This window comes from Emydura macquarii, unplaced genomic scaffold (genome assembly GCF_026122565.2).
Source record: "Emydura macquarii macquarii isolate MOO-44397 ecotype Brisbane River unplaced genomic scaffold, CSIRO-AGI_Emac_v2 contig_691, whole genome shotgun sequence".
Lineage (NCBI taxonomy): Eukaryota > Metazoa > Chordata > Testudines > Chelidae > Emydura > Emydura macquarii.
Genome location: NW_027130828.1, coordinates 514,996 through 529,090, shown reverse-complemented (window position 1 = coordinate 529,090; position 14,095 = coordinate 514,996). Strand labels below are relative to the sequence as shown.

At 42.8% G+C, this 14,095-nt stretch overlaps 1 protein-coding gene across 11 annotated transcripts in view; it reads left to right on the top strand.

Moving 5' to 3' along the window:
- The window catches only part of RALGPS1 (Ral GEF with PH domain and SH3 binding motif 1), a 322,505-nt gene that overhangs the window by 100,069 nt on the left and 208,341 nt on the right, over nucleotides 1-14,095 (top strand). For 10 of the 11 annotated variants that reach the window (XM_067541641.1, XM_067541639.1, XM_067541643.1 and 7 more), the window contains one exon: nucleotides 5,206-5,298. The exons of the other annotated variant lie outside the window; for it this stretch is intronic. In XM_067541641.1, coding sequence (XP_067397742.1) covers nucleotides 5,206-5,298 — 93 coding nt within the window. The remainder of the gene's footprint in view (nucleotides 1-5,205; nucleotides 5,299-14,095) is intronic. 11 annotated transcript variants of the gene reach the window in all.

Here is a 14,095-nt window from a genome sequence, read left to right as displayed (position 1 = left end):
CTTAGATTATTCTTACCACACGCTGGCTGGATTCTTTCCCAGCCAGGCTCTCTCCTGGGTCACCATTTCAGTTGCTTGGTGGTGTTTGTAGATGGAGATGGAAGACAGAGAGACTTTGCAAAATCTCTCCTTTTTAATTTGTTCCTTCGCCCCGGTTTGGGTCCTCACCTCCTCCTCCCCCCCCCCCCCGGGTCAGGTGACAAACAATGTTTTTGTATAGCTTCCTACATACTATAGTCAGTGAATATCCCCTTATTGATGCTTAGCTAGTCTGTTGTTCCTGTAAAAGATGGTTTGTTTTACGCATGCCTTAGCGAGGCACAAACTGTTCCTCAGCTCTGTAGAGTTTTGCCTGAATCTGCTTCAAGCTATGAAACACACTTTGGGAACATTACATAGCGATTACATAGCCTCATAATCATACATATGACATTGCAACAAACATATTACTATAACAATAAGGTTCAATATGTTGTGATCATTCAGAAAACATCTAGCATTACACACTTTGCATTAAACAATACAAAATTACACCACAAGGGTTGTTCAGTGTCACATCGTCTCGCGATGCCATGGTCCCTGCATTGGCAGGTGCTCTCCCAGTGGCCACTCTGGATCCCTTGGGTGTTTCACCAGGCCCAAGGGTCCCAGTCGGGCAGGTCGCACTCCTTCATCTCATCAGAAAGATGAAGCAGGAGATCATCTCACTCTGCCCAAGCATGCAGGATGTTCCTGGCACCACACCAGATTTCCCCCATGACCCCAGCTCCCAAGGTTAAAGATACGGCACTGTACAACTCTTCCAGTGCCGAGGGGCAGGACACGTCAGCATGACCCGTTAGAGCATCTTCCTCTTCATCTTGGATGAGGCTGTGGTGGGAGCAATGCCAGCACTGGTTACCAGATGACAGGAGGGCACACCAGGAGCTACTCTGTTGAATAGCTTGGAATATGGACCTTCAGGTGAAGGAGGTCTCAGAGGGCACAGACCCGATGGTTGACATCCTAGCCCCAGAGGGACCCTCCAGGGTCGTGCTACCACTTATAAAAACCATCTGGGAGACCACAAAGATCTTGTGGCACACTGCAGCCTCTCTGCATCCTATGGTGAAAAAAGTCGAAAGGTAATATTTCGTATCATCAAAAGACCATGAGCATTTTTACACACATCCTCTTCCAGGTTCACTCATGTTCACTGCTGCAAACGAGCATGAGAGGCAGGGACAACAAGGCCCTATGCCGAAGGCTAAGGATGCCAAGAAGTTGGAGCTCTTCAGGAGGAAAGTGTACTCCAGTGGAGGGCTCCAACTTCGTATAGCTAACCAGCAGGCCATCCTTAGCAGATGTACTTTCAACTCATGGCTGTCCATGGAGAAATTTGTGGAGTCAGCACCATCATATTCCAAACCTGAGTCCTCCGCCAAGGTAAAAGAGGGTAAGGCTATATCAAAGAACCGGCTTTAGGCGGCCTTAGACGCAGCGGCTTGGACTATGTCATCAGGAGTAGCCATGAGACAAAGTTCCTGACTCCAGACCTCAAGTCTTCCCCATGAAATCCAGCTAACCACCAAGGACCTGCCATTCAAGGCTCTGACCCTGTTTTCTTCTCAAACGGATTCCAACCTTCGTAGCTTGAAAGTCTCCAGGGCCACACTGAAGTCCCTCAGGCTGCAGATTATATCATATCGATGGGTTCTTTGCATGATGAGACTGATATTTGCTCCAATTTTCATCTCAGCCACCTTCCACCGTCAGGTCCCTCTTCAGGGACCCCTTTCATGAGCAACTACTTCAACAGGCGGTGCAAGTGCTTTTGAAAGTAGGAGTGGTGGAAGAAATGCCTCAGGAACTAAGGGGAAAGGAATTTTACTCCTGCTATTTCCTACTCCTGAAAGTCAAGCGAGGTCTTCGTCCCATCCTCCACCTGTGAAACCTCAGCAGATTCATGAAGAAACTGAGATTCCACATGATCTCCCTGGCCTCCATCATCCCCTCTCTGGATTCGGGCAATGGGTATGCTGCCCTCAACGTAAAGGACGCATACTTCTATGTGGCTATCTACCCGGGCCACAGGAGGTTTCTCCATTTTGTCGTCAGTCAGGCCCACTACTAGTTCACGGTCCTGCCCTTTGTACTATCTGCGGCCTGCCAGGTATTCATCAAATATAGGTCAGTAGTTACTGCCTTTCTGATAAAGAAAGGAATACAAGTATACTGTTACCTTGATGACTAGTTGGTCAAGGGACGCACTAGGGCGCAGATGGAGGCAGATGTGAGTCTGATAAGGGCTACCTTCAACAGGTTGGGCCTTATGATTGAGCAGAAATTGACGCTTATGCCTGCCCAGAGGGTAGAATTTTTCAGAGCAGTGTTGGACTCAGGGCAGGCCAGAGCATCCCTCCCGGAGGCTTGTTTCCTGGCCCTTTGTGGCATAATGGAGGACTTGAAGCATTACTCTCAGACCACCTCCTGGAATTGCCTAAAGTTGCTGGGCCATATGGAGGCTTGCACCTATGTCATTTGGTGTGCAAGGTTATGTCTCAGGCTTCTGCAAGCATGGCTAGCCTCAGTTTACCACTCAGCTTGTGGCAACATAGACATGGTAGTCTCGTTCCCCCTCTCAGTTTTAGAGACCTAGAATGGTGATGCAATCCTCACATTGTATGCACAGGAGTCCCCATCTCGCCTTCCCGTTCTTCTGTCTGATCCCAAGTGACTTCTGCAGCATTTCTGGCTCAGTGTGCCCATATTAAGCATTTGCAAAGCAGTAACCTGGTCATCCTGTCACATGTTCGCTTCTCACTACACAATTGCTCAACAATGTAGAGATGATATTAAATTTGGACGAGTGGTCCTCCAGTCCATATCCCTAAAGAGCTGTCCACAGCTTCATTTATACAGTCCTCTAGAGTCCTGCTGTCATAGCTACTCTCTCTCCTAGTCCAGGGAATGAGAGACTGAGAACTGAATTTTGGGTTTTCAAGATGAGAGCACAGATTATCAGTTAATAGGTTCATGATATACTATCGTGATATACTATCAAGAAGGGCTGTCAAATGATTTTTAAAAATCACAATTAATCACACTATTAAACAATAATAGAATACCATTTATTTAAATATTTTGGATTCTTGCTGGAGTCCACAGCTATCCTGCAGCCCTTTGGTCACTCCTGGCTCACCAGGAGCACCATTTTAGATTTTAGTTTGGGGGGAGTGTGTGTGAGAGAGTGTGTGTAGCGCACTGTTTCTTTAAGCAGAGCGCTCAGGAGACTGAATGCTTTTTCAGCCAGTAGCAGCTGCTGTTGGCAACACTCACTCCTGAACCGGCAGCAGACAGGCACCCTCTGTTCCCTGACCCCAGCTCAGCAGTGACTGGTACATGGGCGGGTGGAGGGGGACACCTTAATATCAGCCCCCTCTGCCCTTCCCCGCTCTGTGCAGCAGATGAGAGGAAGACTCCTGGTCTGGAGCAGTGTGGCCGGTGTGGCTCCACGGGGAGGGGAGAGGTGGCAGGGGCTGCAGTGGAGCAGGGCCGTAGGAGGAAGCGCCCTCCCCTGGAGGCACGCAGTGGCGCCCCTCTGAGCACAACATCCTGGGCGGTGGCCCCCATCACCTACTCTTAAGGCCAGCCCTGTCCAGTGGGAGGGGATGGTGCCACAGCCGGTGCCTCCCTGCTGTATGGCTGCAACCAAGTCCTATCTCCAGAGGTGTGTAATTAATGCTCGTTAAAAAAAACCATTAATTTTGTTTTGAGTCAATTGCATGCATTAACTGTGATTAATTGACAGCCCCACTATCCAGGTATATTGTCTCTGCTTAGAGGAATGGACTACCTCTCAAGATCCTTTCCAGTCCTGCATATCTGTAATTCTGTGATGATGGCCTGGCTACTGGAATATCATTTTAGTGCACTACCCATATATATTAGGAGTTGTATATAAGACAGCATTGCTTCCACTCGTTTGCGCAACATATAGTCAACCCGTGGAACTTGTTGCCAAGGGATGTTGTGAAGGCCAAAAGTATAACTGGGTTAAAAAACAATTAGATACGTTCATGGAGAATAGTTCCATCAATTGCTATTAGACAAGATAGTCAAGGATTCAACCCCATATTCTGGGTGTCCCTAAACTTCTGACTGTCAAAAGCTGAGACTGAATGACTGGGGATGGATCACTTGATAATTGCCCTGTTCTGTTCATACCAGCAGTTCCCAAACTTCTTGCCAGAATGACCCTATTTTAGTGAATTACTTCCTTCCGCAACCCCAGACAGCATGGAGGATGCCATTTTGAAAACCAAATGGCATCCTCCATGCATTGTGTTGTCGCAGGCACCATAGGCACAAAGTCACGCTCTGCGAAGTAAAATGGTGTCCTCTGCACATTAGAGATCACCGCAACCCCATCTGCTGATGGCACAACTTCATTTGGGGTTGTGACCCATAATTTGGGAAACACTGGTTCATACCCTCTGAAGCTTCTGGCACTGACCACTGTCAGAAATCAGGATACTGGGGTAGATGGAACATTGGTCTGACCCGGTATGTCCTTTCTTATGTTCAGATGTTCTCAGTTGTTTTGGTGATTTTTAAAGCAAGGAGTGTGCGGTGGGCGATTGTGACCACAGGCTGTATTGTTAAACATGTTGGGGAGAAAAAGTATTGTCTTTTTAAAAAAGAGATTACAACATTATTTTAACAAAAAATCACTTTATTAATTCTAGACTCCTTCATTCAACATCTTTGGTAACCACTGGAGGTCAACATTGAATCTTTTGGCCCAATTAAATATATATGTTTCCATATATATAGTATAGTATCATATAGTTAGAACTTGTTTTCAAGAATAACGCCAGAGTTACACTTTAAAATTATTTCATCTTTTCAACTCCCAAAGAGAGAACCTTGCAAAACCACGTACCCAAATTAGTTGTCTGAACATAGGAGGTACATCTAAATGAGCCTTCAATTTGCAACAACTTTGGGGCAAGCCTGGAATATCTGCAACATTTTTAAATAGTAAAATGTCATCCAGATTAATAGAATTTCCCAAGTTAGATGCCATTTCATGCCCGTTGCTTTTATTTTGAGGAATGGCATCTCTACTTATTCACTGTGGTGGCTCTAAACAGCTATGAGAAAAGGTTAATTAATTTTTCCTTCCAGCATACAAAAATTTGTTCCATATTGGTGTTTTTTCAGAAACTTCTAGAACTGAACAATCTTCATTCCCTCATGGCTGTGGTATCAGCATTGCAAAGTGCACCTATTTTCAGGCTGACGAAAACCTGGGCTGTAAGTTAACTTGTCTTTATTTCAAATCTTATCCCTTCTGTTATGATGTATAATCCTGAGCTTTATTGGCTAAACATCCCTGGATTGCTGAGTTAGAGCTGGCTGAAGGAAGGTAATTTACCTTCTGGCTTGTACTGTACATCATAGATTCAGAAGTTATTTTGTGTATGTGTTATCAAATTAGTCTAATAATGGTGTCAGCTTGAAACTCTCTGTTTATGAACAAGAAATCTGTATTGTTTTATTGCATTTAGCACAAGCCATTGGGTTACTCATTTAACTAAAGCATAAACCTAACTTTGAGCAGGGGGTTGGACTAGATGACCTCCTGAGGTCCCTTCCAACTCTAATATTCTATGATTCTATGATTCTGTGTTTGCTTTACTGTTATTTCATTTCCCCTATTTGTCTCATTCATCCGTTGTGCCTTGTAATAACCTAGACTGTGAGCTCTTTGAGGCAATTACTTGTTTTTTTTACTGTGCCTGTATAGCATATAGCAGGTTAGAGTCCTTATTCCTGTTTGGGGCCTCTATATATTATTGAGGTACTAATAATAATAATAATAAAAAGCTCTCTTAGGCAACCAGTATTGGTAGTTCTCTCAAGATACCAAACAGGACTTTGTTCTTTTTAAAAAATCTTTCAAGCAATTTTTGTCAAAGGCTATGTCTACACTGATGGCAGCAAAGTCGCCGCCATCAGATCGACTTATTTGGATCGACTGAGTGGTCAGTGAAGACCCGCTCAGTTGATCCAGCAGTCGACGCTGTTAATCCACCCCCGCAAGTGGCGTAGCGCTGCATCAACGGGAACATGGTTCCCGATGGCGCGCAGAAGAGAAGCACAGCAGTCGACAGGAGTTACGCAATTTTTCTGCGTAGTTTGCGTAACTCCCATCAACTGCTGCCAAATTACCGGGGTAAGTGTAGACCAAGCCAAAGTCCAGGTTAATAGGCCAAAACACTGACCTGCCTAAAGTATGTAAATCTTTCTCTTCAGTTCATTGTTTTAGTGTGTGTATATAGGCAACAAATACTACAGTCACCTCCCCTCTGGTCCCATCTTAGACACACTGGTCTGGGTGATTCCCAAAACATTACAGTAAGTCATGTAAGTGCCATATGGGAAGAAAGCCACTATGTAACACTTGGCCAGAAGGAGGTGCTCTTGCTGTGAGAGAACCCCATTACAATTTATTAGAATTGGAAAAAAATACAGAGAAGGACAACAAAAATGATTGCGGTATGGAACAGCTTCCATGGGGAAAATTAAAAAGACTGGAACTCTTCAGTTTAGAAAAGAGATAGCTAAGAGCGGATATGATAAAGATCTAGAAAATCAGGAAAGCCAATAGGGAAGTGTTATTTCCCCTTCAGATGACACAAGAACCAGGGGTTACCCAATGAAACTAATAGGTAGCAGGTTTATAACAAATATAAGGAAATGCTTGTTCACACAGTGCATAGTTAACCTGTGGAACTCATTGCCATGGGATGTTGTGAAGGTTAAAGTATAACTGGGTTCAAAAAAGAATTGGGTAAGATCATTACATTAATGAGTGGGGATTTGATAGCAGCCTTCAGCTACCTGAAGGGGGGTTCCAGGGAAGATGGAGCTAGGCTGTTCTCAGTAGTGGCAGATGACAGGACAGGGAGCAATGGTCTCAAGTTGCAATGGGAGAGGTGTAGTTTGGATATTAGGAAAAACTTTTTCACTAGGAGGGTGGTGGAGCACTGGAATAGGTTATCTGGGGCGGTGGTGGAACTTCCATCCTTAGAGGTTTTTAAGCTGTGGCTTGACAGAGCCCTGGCTGAGATGATTTTGTTGGGGTCGGTCTGGCTTTGAGCAGGGGTTGGACTAGATGACCTCCTGAGGTTCCTTCCAACCCTAATATTCTATGATTCTCTGAATGTCTGTTAGCCAAGATGGTTAGGGACACAACCCCATGCTCTGGGTGTCCCTAAACCTCTCACTGCCAGAAACTGGGACTATATGATTTTAGATAGATCACTTGATAATTGTACCGTTCTTTTCATTTCCTCTGAAGCATCTGGCACTGGCCACTGTCAGAGATTGAATACTGGGCTAAATGGACCAATGGTCTGATCCAGTATGGCCATTCTTAGTTCTTATATTTTTATTGTATTATTGTACAGCCTCCAAGCAGGGAGAGCAGGAGAAAGTTGCTATATTAAAAAAATTGTTTCCTCTTGGGTTCTCTACCATTCACTCTAGATTTTTTTTAAACTGCTCACTCCTAATAAAAGCTGTGACTCTATTAAATATATTTACAAATTCTATTTTTTCTTTTTGTCTTTAAATTAAAATCTGATCTGGGAATCAGGGTATTAGTGATCTCTGACAGGACATCCAAATGAAGGAACATACAAACATGGAACATGCCCAGAATAAAACGTTGGTTTTGGACTCCAGTTCAAAATTTGGGAGCCATGAGAAAATAGATCCTATTTGAATTAGTAGTTTAAAACATTTTGTATGAACATTCTTAAAAACAAAAACAAAAAATAGATTACTTACCCAAAGTAACATGTTCCTGTGGAATAAAATGCAGTTATGTTTTGCTGCTTTGTATGTAATTATTTTGTGTTAGATTCATAGTTAGTAATATTTGTTCTTTCCCATATGCAAAAGTTTGGAAGTGTTCAAAACTCAATAATGTCAGTGAAAATTACTCTTGATTTCTTCTAATTATATTGTTTATATAAGAGTTATTCTAGAAAACAGAATGGGATGAACTGGCTGTTTATTGTATACAGTAAATATGTGCTGTGTATGGGAATGACACACTGCCCAGAAATTTTTGTTCTATATTCTCCAGAGTATTCTATCACATCTCAAATTCTTTTATTTGTATAAATGGAGTACAAACTAGACCTCAATAGGGACCAAGATGGAATACTGTCTGTGTATTTATGTTGGAACTGTGAAACTACATGCAGCTCCCATTTTGAAATTAATAGGAGTCCTCTCTTTTATTTTAATGGGCATTGGATTGGGCTCAGGGAGGTTGTCTTACCCATATTCCAGTGAAGTAAATGGCAAAATTCTCATTAACATCAGAAGTACAAGATTGGCCCTTAGCATGTGAACCGTTCAGCACTGGACTCTTGGGTTCAAATTCTGCTTTCAGTCATAAGCAAAGATTTGGTATCATGAATGCACATGAATGCAGAAAACATCTGCAAAAATTGGCACAAATCAGCATCACTGATAATTTTTGCTGAAAGACAGAATCAAGATCATTTGTATTTGAGATGTGCTGGCAGAGATGGACACGAGCCATATGCAAAGTTCCTGCCCATGTAAGCCTACAAGAAGCCAGTGCTATTAGTCTGTCATGCTCAAGAAATTGAAACTTGCATACAAAATTTGAATAAAATATTAACTACACAGCATAAAAAGGAGTGAAAAGCAAAGAATACTTCCATTAACTTATATTCTTTTAAAAAAAGTTTAACTTAAGTTTCATTTTATTTAACTGTCAAATTGAGGATTACATTTTCTAGACATCTAAACACACATTTTCCTGTGGCTGTTTAGTACTAGCCTTATTTATACCAGAAACAAGGTGTGTGACAGAGAATTGGGAGCTGCTTTGGCTTCATTAATCCTTTATATTCACCTCATGAGTCACTAAGTGTTTTTCAGTGCAGGAACAAATATTGGAAGGATAGGAGTTAAAATGGCAGTGTTGGGTTTTACTACTGTGCTGTGGAGTATTTTAAAAAAGAGTTAAGTAAGAAAAGCATATCTTTAATTGATTTAACATGGTAGTTTAAGGTCTCTGATCTCTGCTTTCCTAGCGGTAAGTCATCTTATGGATTGATATTTTCATACTTCTTACAATGATCCAGTTTTAATGTATTCACAGAACAGTGCACCATAAGCTTTCCTGAAGAGATAGTGTGAAGTGAGCTTAAAAAGCAAAATTAAATATCACTTGTGATGTGAGGGCTGAGATGTATTACCAATCTGTTTTGCATCCATGTCACTTGATAGGTATAGATTTATAAAACTATACAATGTGGGGCCTGAGCCTGCAACATTTTTGCACATTGATTTCAATGGGACTGCTTTTGTGAGTAAAATTTGCTTGCACAAATAACTGTATACAGTATCAAACTCTTAAGTATTCTCATATGCGCTTTAATTAAACTTTATTGCATGATGGTGATCTGCTAAAAGTTTTCTTAGGCTTGCACTCCATGATAGTCTCCAAAGAAGAGTTTTGAGTGAACTTGATAGAAAAGATAAGAGGTGTAACATCCCTAACATTTCATGTAGGAAATATGATGAGCTGTGATTATCTGCTCTACAGTGTGACAGTTTTGAAAGCCAGCTATGGTTTTCAAATCTTTACAGCACTGCACAGCCCCCTTGGGACAGCAGTCAGTCACTGTTTGATAGAGTGAAAAATTTACTCATAGCAATCGTTGGCAGCACTTTCTATAGGTAAAGTTGTAAAACAGTTTCCATTATAAATCTGTTTCCACACTTATAACTTTCCGAAACATAACTTTTAGTTAAATTTTCCATGGCTGGTCCCTGCGAAAAGGTGATTTTATTTCAAGTTTCGGCAAAATCTTGTCAGCCTTTTTGGGTTATGAGAGGAAACTTACAACTGTTTAAAAACAACAATTCTAAACATAATTTTTATAGCAGGGCCACAACAAAAACAGCTGAAGTTGAAACTATTATCTCATGTGGACATAATCTTTATTGACAGCTAATACTTTTGCATATTTAGGAAAAACATTGCTTTCAATTTTAAATGTTCATTTGAAAACTGCATCCTGAGAAACAGTCGAAAATGTCTGTAATTCCAGATACACACTGCTGTATTGCACATATACACACCTGTAGTTAAGTACATATTTGTTGTCTTAAGGAATTTATAATCTCCACTGTTATCAAGTTTATTCTCTTTGTAGAAGATGTGGCCTGTCCCTCCCTGTCTGTCTTGGAGGGAGGCCACGCCCCCTTGCGGTCACACCTGTGTGGACAAACTCTATTCAGGGGATTAGCGCTTCACAGTCTGCAGCCCCAGCCCTCGACAGGTGAGGCAGACCAAGCTGTCTCTAGGCGAGCCACAATCAAGCCCGTCTCCGGCGGGGCAGGGCACGCTAAGCAGTCTCTAGTCTGAGTCCAGGTGAGCAAACGGTCTATAGGCCCCCGGCCCTCAGGCAGGGTGGGGCAGGCACAGCAGCCTCTAGCCTGAGTTCGGGCAGAGCAAACAAGCAGTCTATCATCCCTAGGCAGGACAAGCAAGCAGACTATCGCCCTTGGGTCTATGGCTCTCTGAGGCTTCACAGGCCAGATGGAGGCAACCACTCCAGGGGTGGTGATAGGGGGGAAGGGAAACGCAGGCCCATCTGACTTCACTGTGCCCCAGCCCAGGGCCCTATCAGTGGCAGAGGGTTCTCTCACTGGGTCAGCAGGGCTTCAGCTGCAATGCACTGACACTGGCTCAAGTGTGAGCCCAGCCGGACCTAAGTCGGCTGCCCCTGGGCTACTTCCGCCTCCCATGTGCCCGGGTACCTGTAGCCAAGGGTCGTCGTCAGCTTCCCTGGGGTATGTGGTTAGTGGCAGTCCCACCAGTCCCTCGTGATCGTCTGGTGGCAAGTCTGAAAATTCCTTGGGGTCTCCGGCAGATGGCAGCTCCTCTAGGTCACAGGGCCCCAGTAGTTCCTCTGGTTCACTGGGCTCAGGCAGTTTTAGCAGGTCCTTGGGGCTCCTGCCAGTAGACAACCCCGACAGCTTCTCCTCAGGGCAGTGATCAGGATCAGGTCCCAGCACCCAGGGGGAGATGTCCTTGTCCTGTTGCCACTCGTGCCCAACTGAGTTGGAAGGCCTGCCTTTTATACTTCTTCTTCCAGTCTGAGCCCCACCTTTCTGCTTCCGGCGTGACGAGCATGGCATCTCTTGCTCTGCCCTCCCAAGGCTGAGTGGCCATTCCTCCGTGTCTGTCTCGAAGGGAGGCCACGCCCCCTTGCTACACTCTTCCTTTTCTGTTTCTTTTGAGGGGGGGAAATTTAAGCAGGAATAACTTCCCATAGGTCTTGAGGCTCTCCCCATTCCCACAGTGATCATACCCAATATTCTTGCAGCACCTTTTTGAGAGAGGCCCTATAGTTCTCTTGTCTTTGGCCCAGTGCTCTGACCGTTCCTTTGGTCTCCTCTTGAGAGTTTCATTTTCTCTGGAGCACCTCTCTGTATTTGTCCACTCTGTAACAACCACTAAATCCAATCCAGGTTTCTTGAATAAAGCAAGTTTTATTTAGAATCAGCAAAATAGAAGTTAAGCCGAATGACTATCAATCTAGTTACAGAAACAGTGCAGGAAGCATAGCTAACTAGATTTGGCATAGTCACAGCCCATTAGTTAAGCAAGAATAATATCTTACAAGACGAACTTGTATTACAGTATTTTTCCTACTCTTATTTAGAATAGTAATGCTTGAGGCTTACCAGTGAAATTATGTTCTCACTCAGTATTGTAGTGAGCAATACAAATAACTTCCTTTTAAAAATGTTTAAATGTAAATTTTACTGTTTATTTCCCTGCCAGCTGCAAGGGATGTATGCTCACCATACCCTGTTTTAGCAACAGTTCTTCCCCATCATCTTTAGCTAGCAGCCTGCAAAATGAAAACCGATCCTGAAGTACTCTGATTCTTTGTTATAAAGGAGGAGAAAACATTTCCTTTATATTTATGGCTCTCTCTTTCTTTGATATAAGTTCTGCATGTGGTATCATTATAAACTAAAATTATGCTGGGCAGAAGATAACTTGAATAAAATGTTTGAATAACAATTTTTTGAGTGCTTGCACACGCCAATTCCACTTTCGGTGTCTGTGTGACAGTGTACTGAACCTAGAGAACTTTTCCCAGCACAATACCCATTGGGGTGGTACATGGGCCTGACGCATGTTCGTGCTGCTAGCCAAGAGTATAAAGGGGAAGAACTTCACCGATCCCCACTCCCAATTCCTTTTGCTACCTGTGGTCAGTAGTTGGAGCAATCATAAGAGTTTCTCACACTTTCCCTCTGTACCTTAGAAAACTCTTCTAGATGGTTTTAATGTAAATATTTAGTCAAAAGTTCTTGTTTTAGTTAAGATAGTGTGGTACTTGTTATGAGTTTCTGTTCAGCTTATTTTTCTTTGTTTCCGTTGAGCTTTGGTTCAATACCAGGGCATACCAAAGTCTCAAGACTTCACGTGCTGTTCTGGCTGTAGTAAGTCAATGCCAGTCAGTAGTCCCCACTGCAGCTGCTTAAAGTGTCTGGGTGAGGGATCTGTTAGGCATAAGTGCCCTATTTGCAGAGTTTAAGAACCGTACTAAAAAGCTGAGGGAAGTTCAGCTTCGACATAGTCTCATGGAGGCTGCTTTCATCTCTGCTACAACACTGGTAACATTCCTCTACCTCAAAGAGTCTTAGCACACACTACAAGAGTTAAAGCTGCATTGGTGACTTTCCTGGATCATTTTGCCATCAGTGATATTGTTGGGGCATCATTTGGTCTTTGGTTCATAACTTTACCACTCATTAAGCTGTCTCCAGGGTTGATGCTAAATTTTGGAGAGTAGTACTAAAGTCCTTGTTTAGTTAGACTCTGATACCCTCCTCCTCCTGAAACTGCTTGGGAATCACCTAAAGTGAAATAGACATGTGCAATCATTTGAAGAAAAAACAGTTGCATATATGTTCTGTAACTATTGTTCTTTGAGATGTGTTGCACATGTCCATTCCACAACCCACCCTCTTCCCCGCCACACCAGAATCATTGCAATACTGGTATTTGGTGTGAAGAAACTGAGGAAGGTCCAGGCAGCTCCTCCTCTTTACACTGTCAGCTAGCTGCATGAGCATACGGAGGGCACTTGAGCTGCCCTGATGTGTACCACTTTGGGAAAAGTTCTGTAACTTTGGTTCATTGATTTGCAGACACCTAAAGTAGAACATCTTGAAGAACAACAGTTATAACAGAACCATGTTTTTTCTGTTTCATTGGTAACAGTTTCCAGGGGTGGAGCTGTTGTAAGAAAGGATAATATCTTAAGTGAACAAAGATTTTTTTTTTGTGGTATAGAAATCGTTGAACCCTTTATATATTTCTTTTTTTCTAAATAAAAGCAAATAACTGCTACAGAATGTGTAACTTTTGTAGCTTCTCATTTTGCTAGCAGACATGCCAGAGGGACAGTCAAGAAATGTGTTAGGTACCATGTTGTTGTAGCCACGTTGGTCCCAGGATATTAGTACGCCAAGATGGTGAGGTAATATCTTTTATTATTATTAAAAGATATTACCTCGCCCATCTTGGCAGTCAGGAAATTTGTCATTCTTGCCAGAACATGAACTTTTCAGCTGGGATTATGAAATGATGTAAATGGTTCTGGAGTGAAACTTGACAAATACCATAGACTTTCATGTCTTATTTTATATTTACGTTACATGGAAGATTAAATTACAGAGCCTGTTCATCAGGCTTTTCAGAAAAGCTCACAATTCCATACATGGGGAAACAAAGCATTTCAATGATTGAATGAAATAATGAACTATAAAGTTGCATGGGTGATGTTATGCACTGGAAAATCTCTTGGGGAAGGAAGAGCGTATAAAGAAAGGATGAGCTCAATTTTATCCAAAAAATAATGTCTACTGGCAAAAGAAAACAAGGTTTGGGGCAAGTGGTAGAAAGTATAAGGGTAAGGGAAAATAAGATAGAGGTGTGTAGAAAATGATGATAAAGTTGTTCTTGTGTACT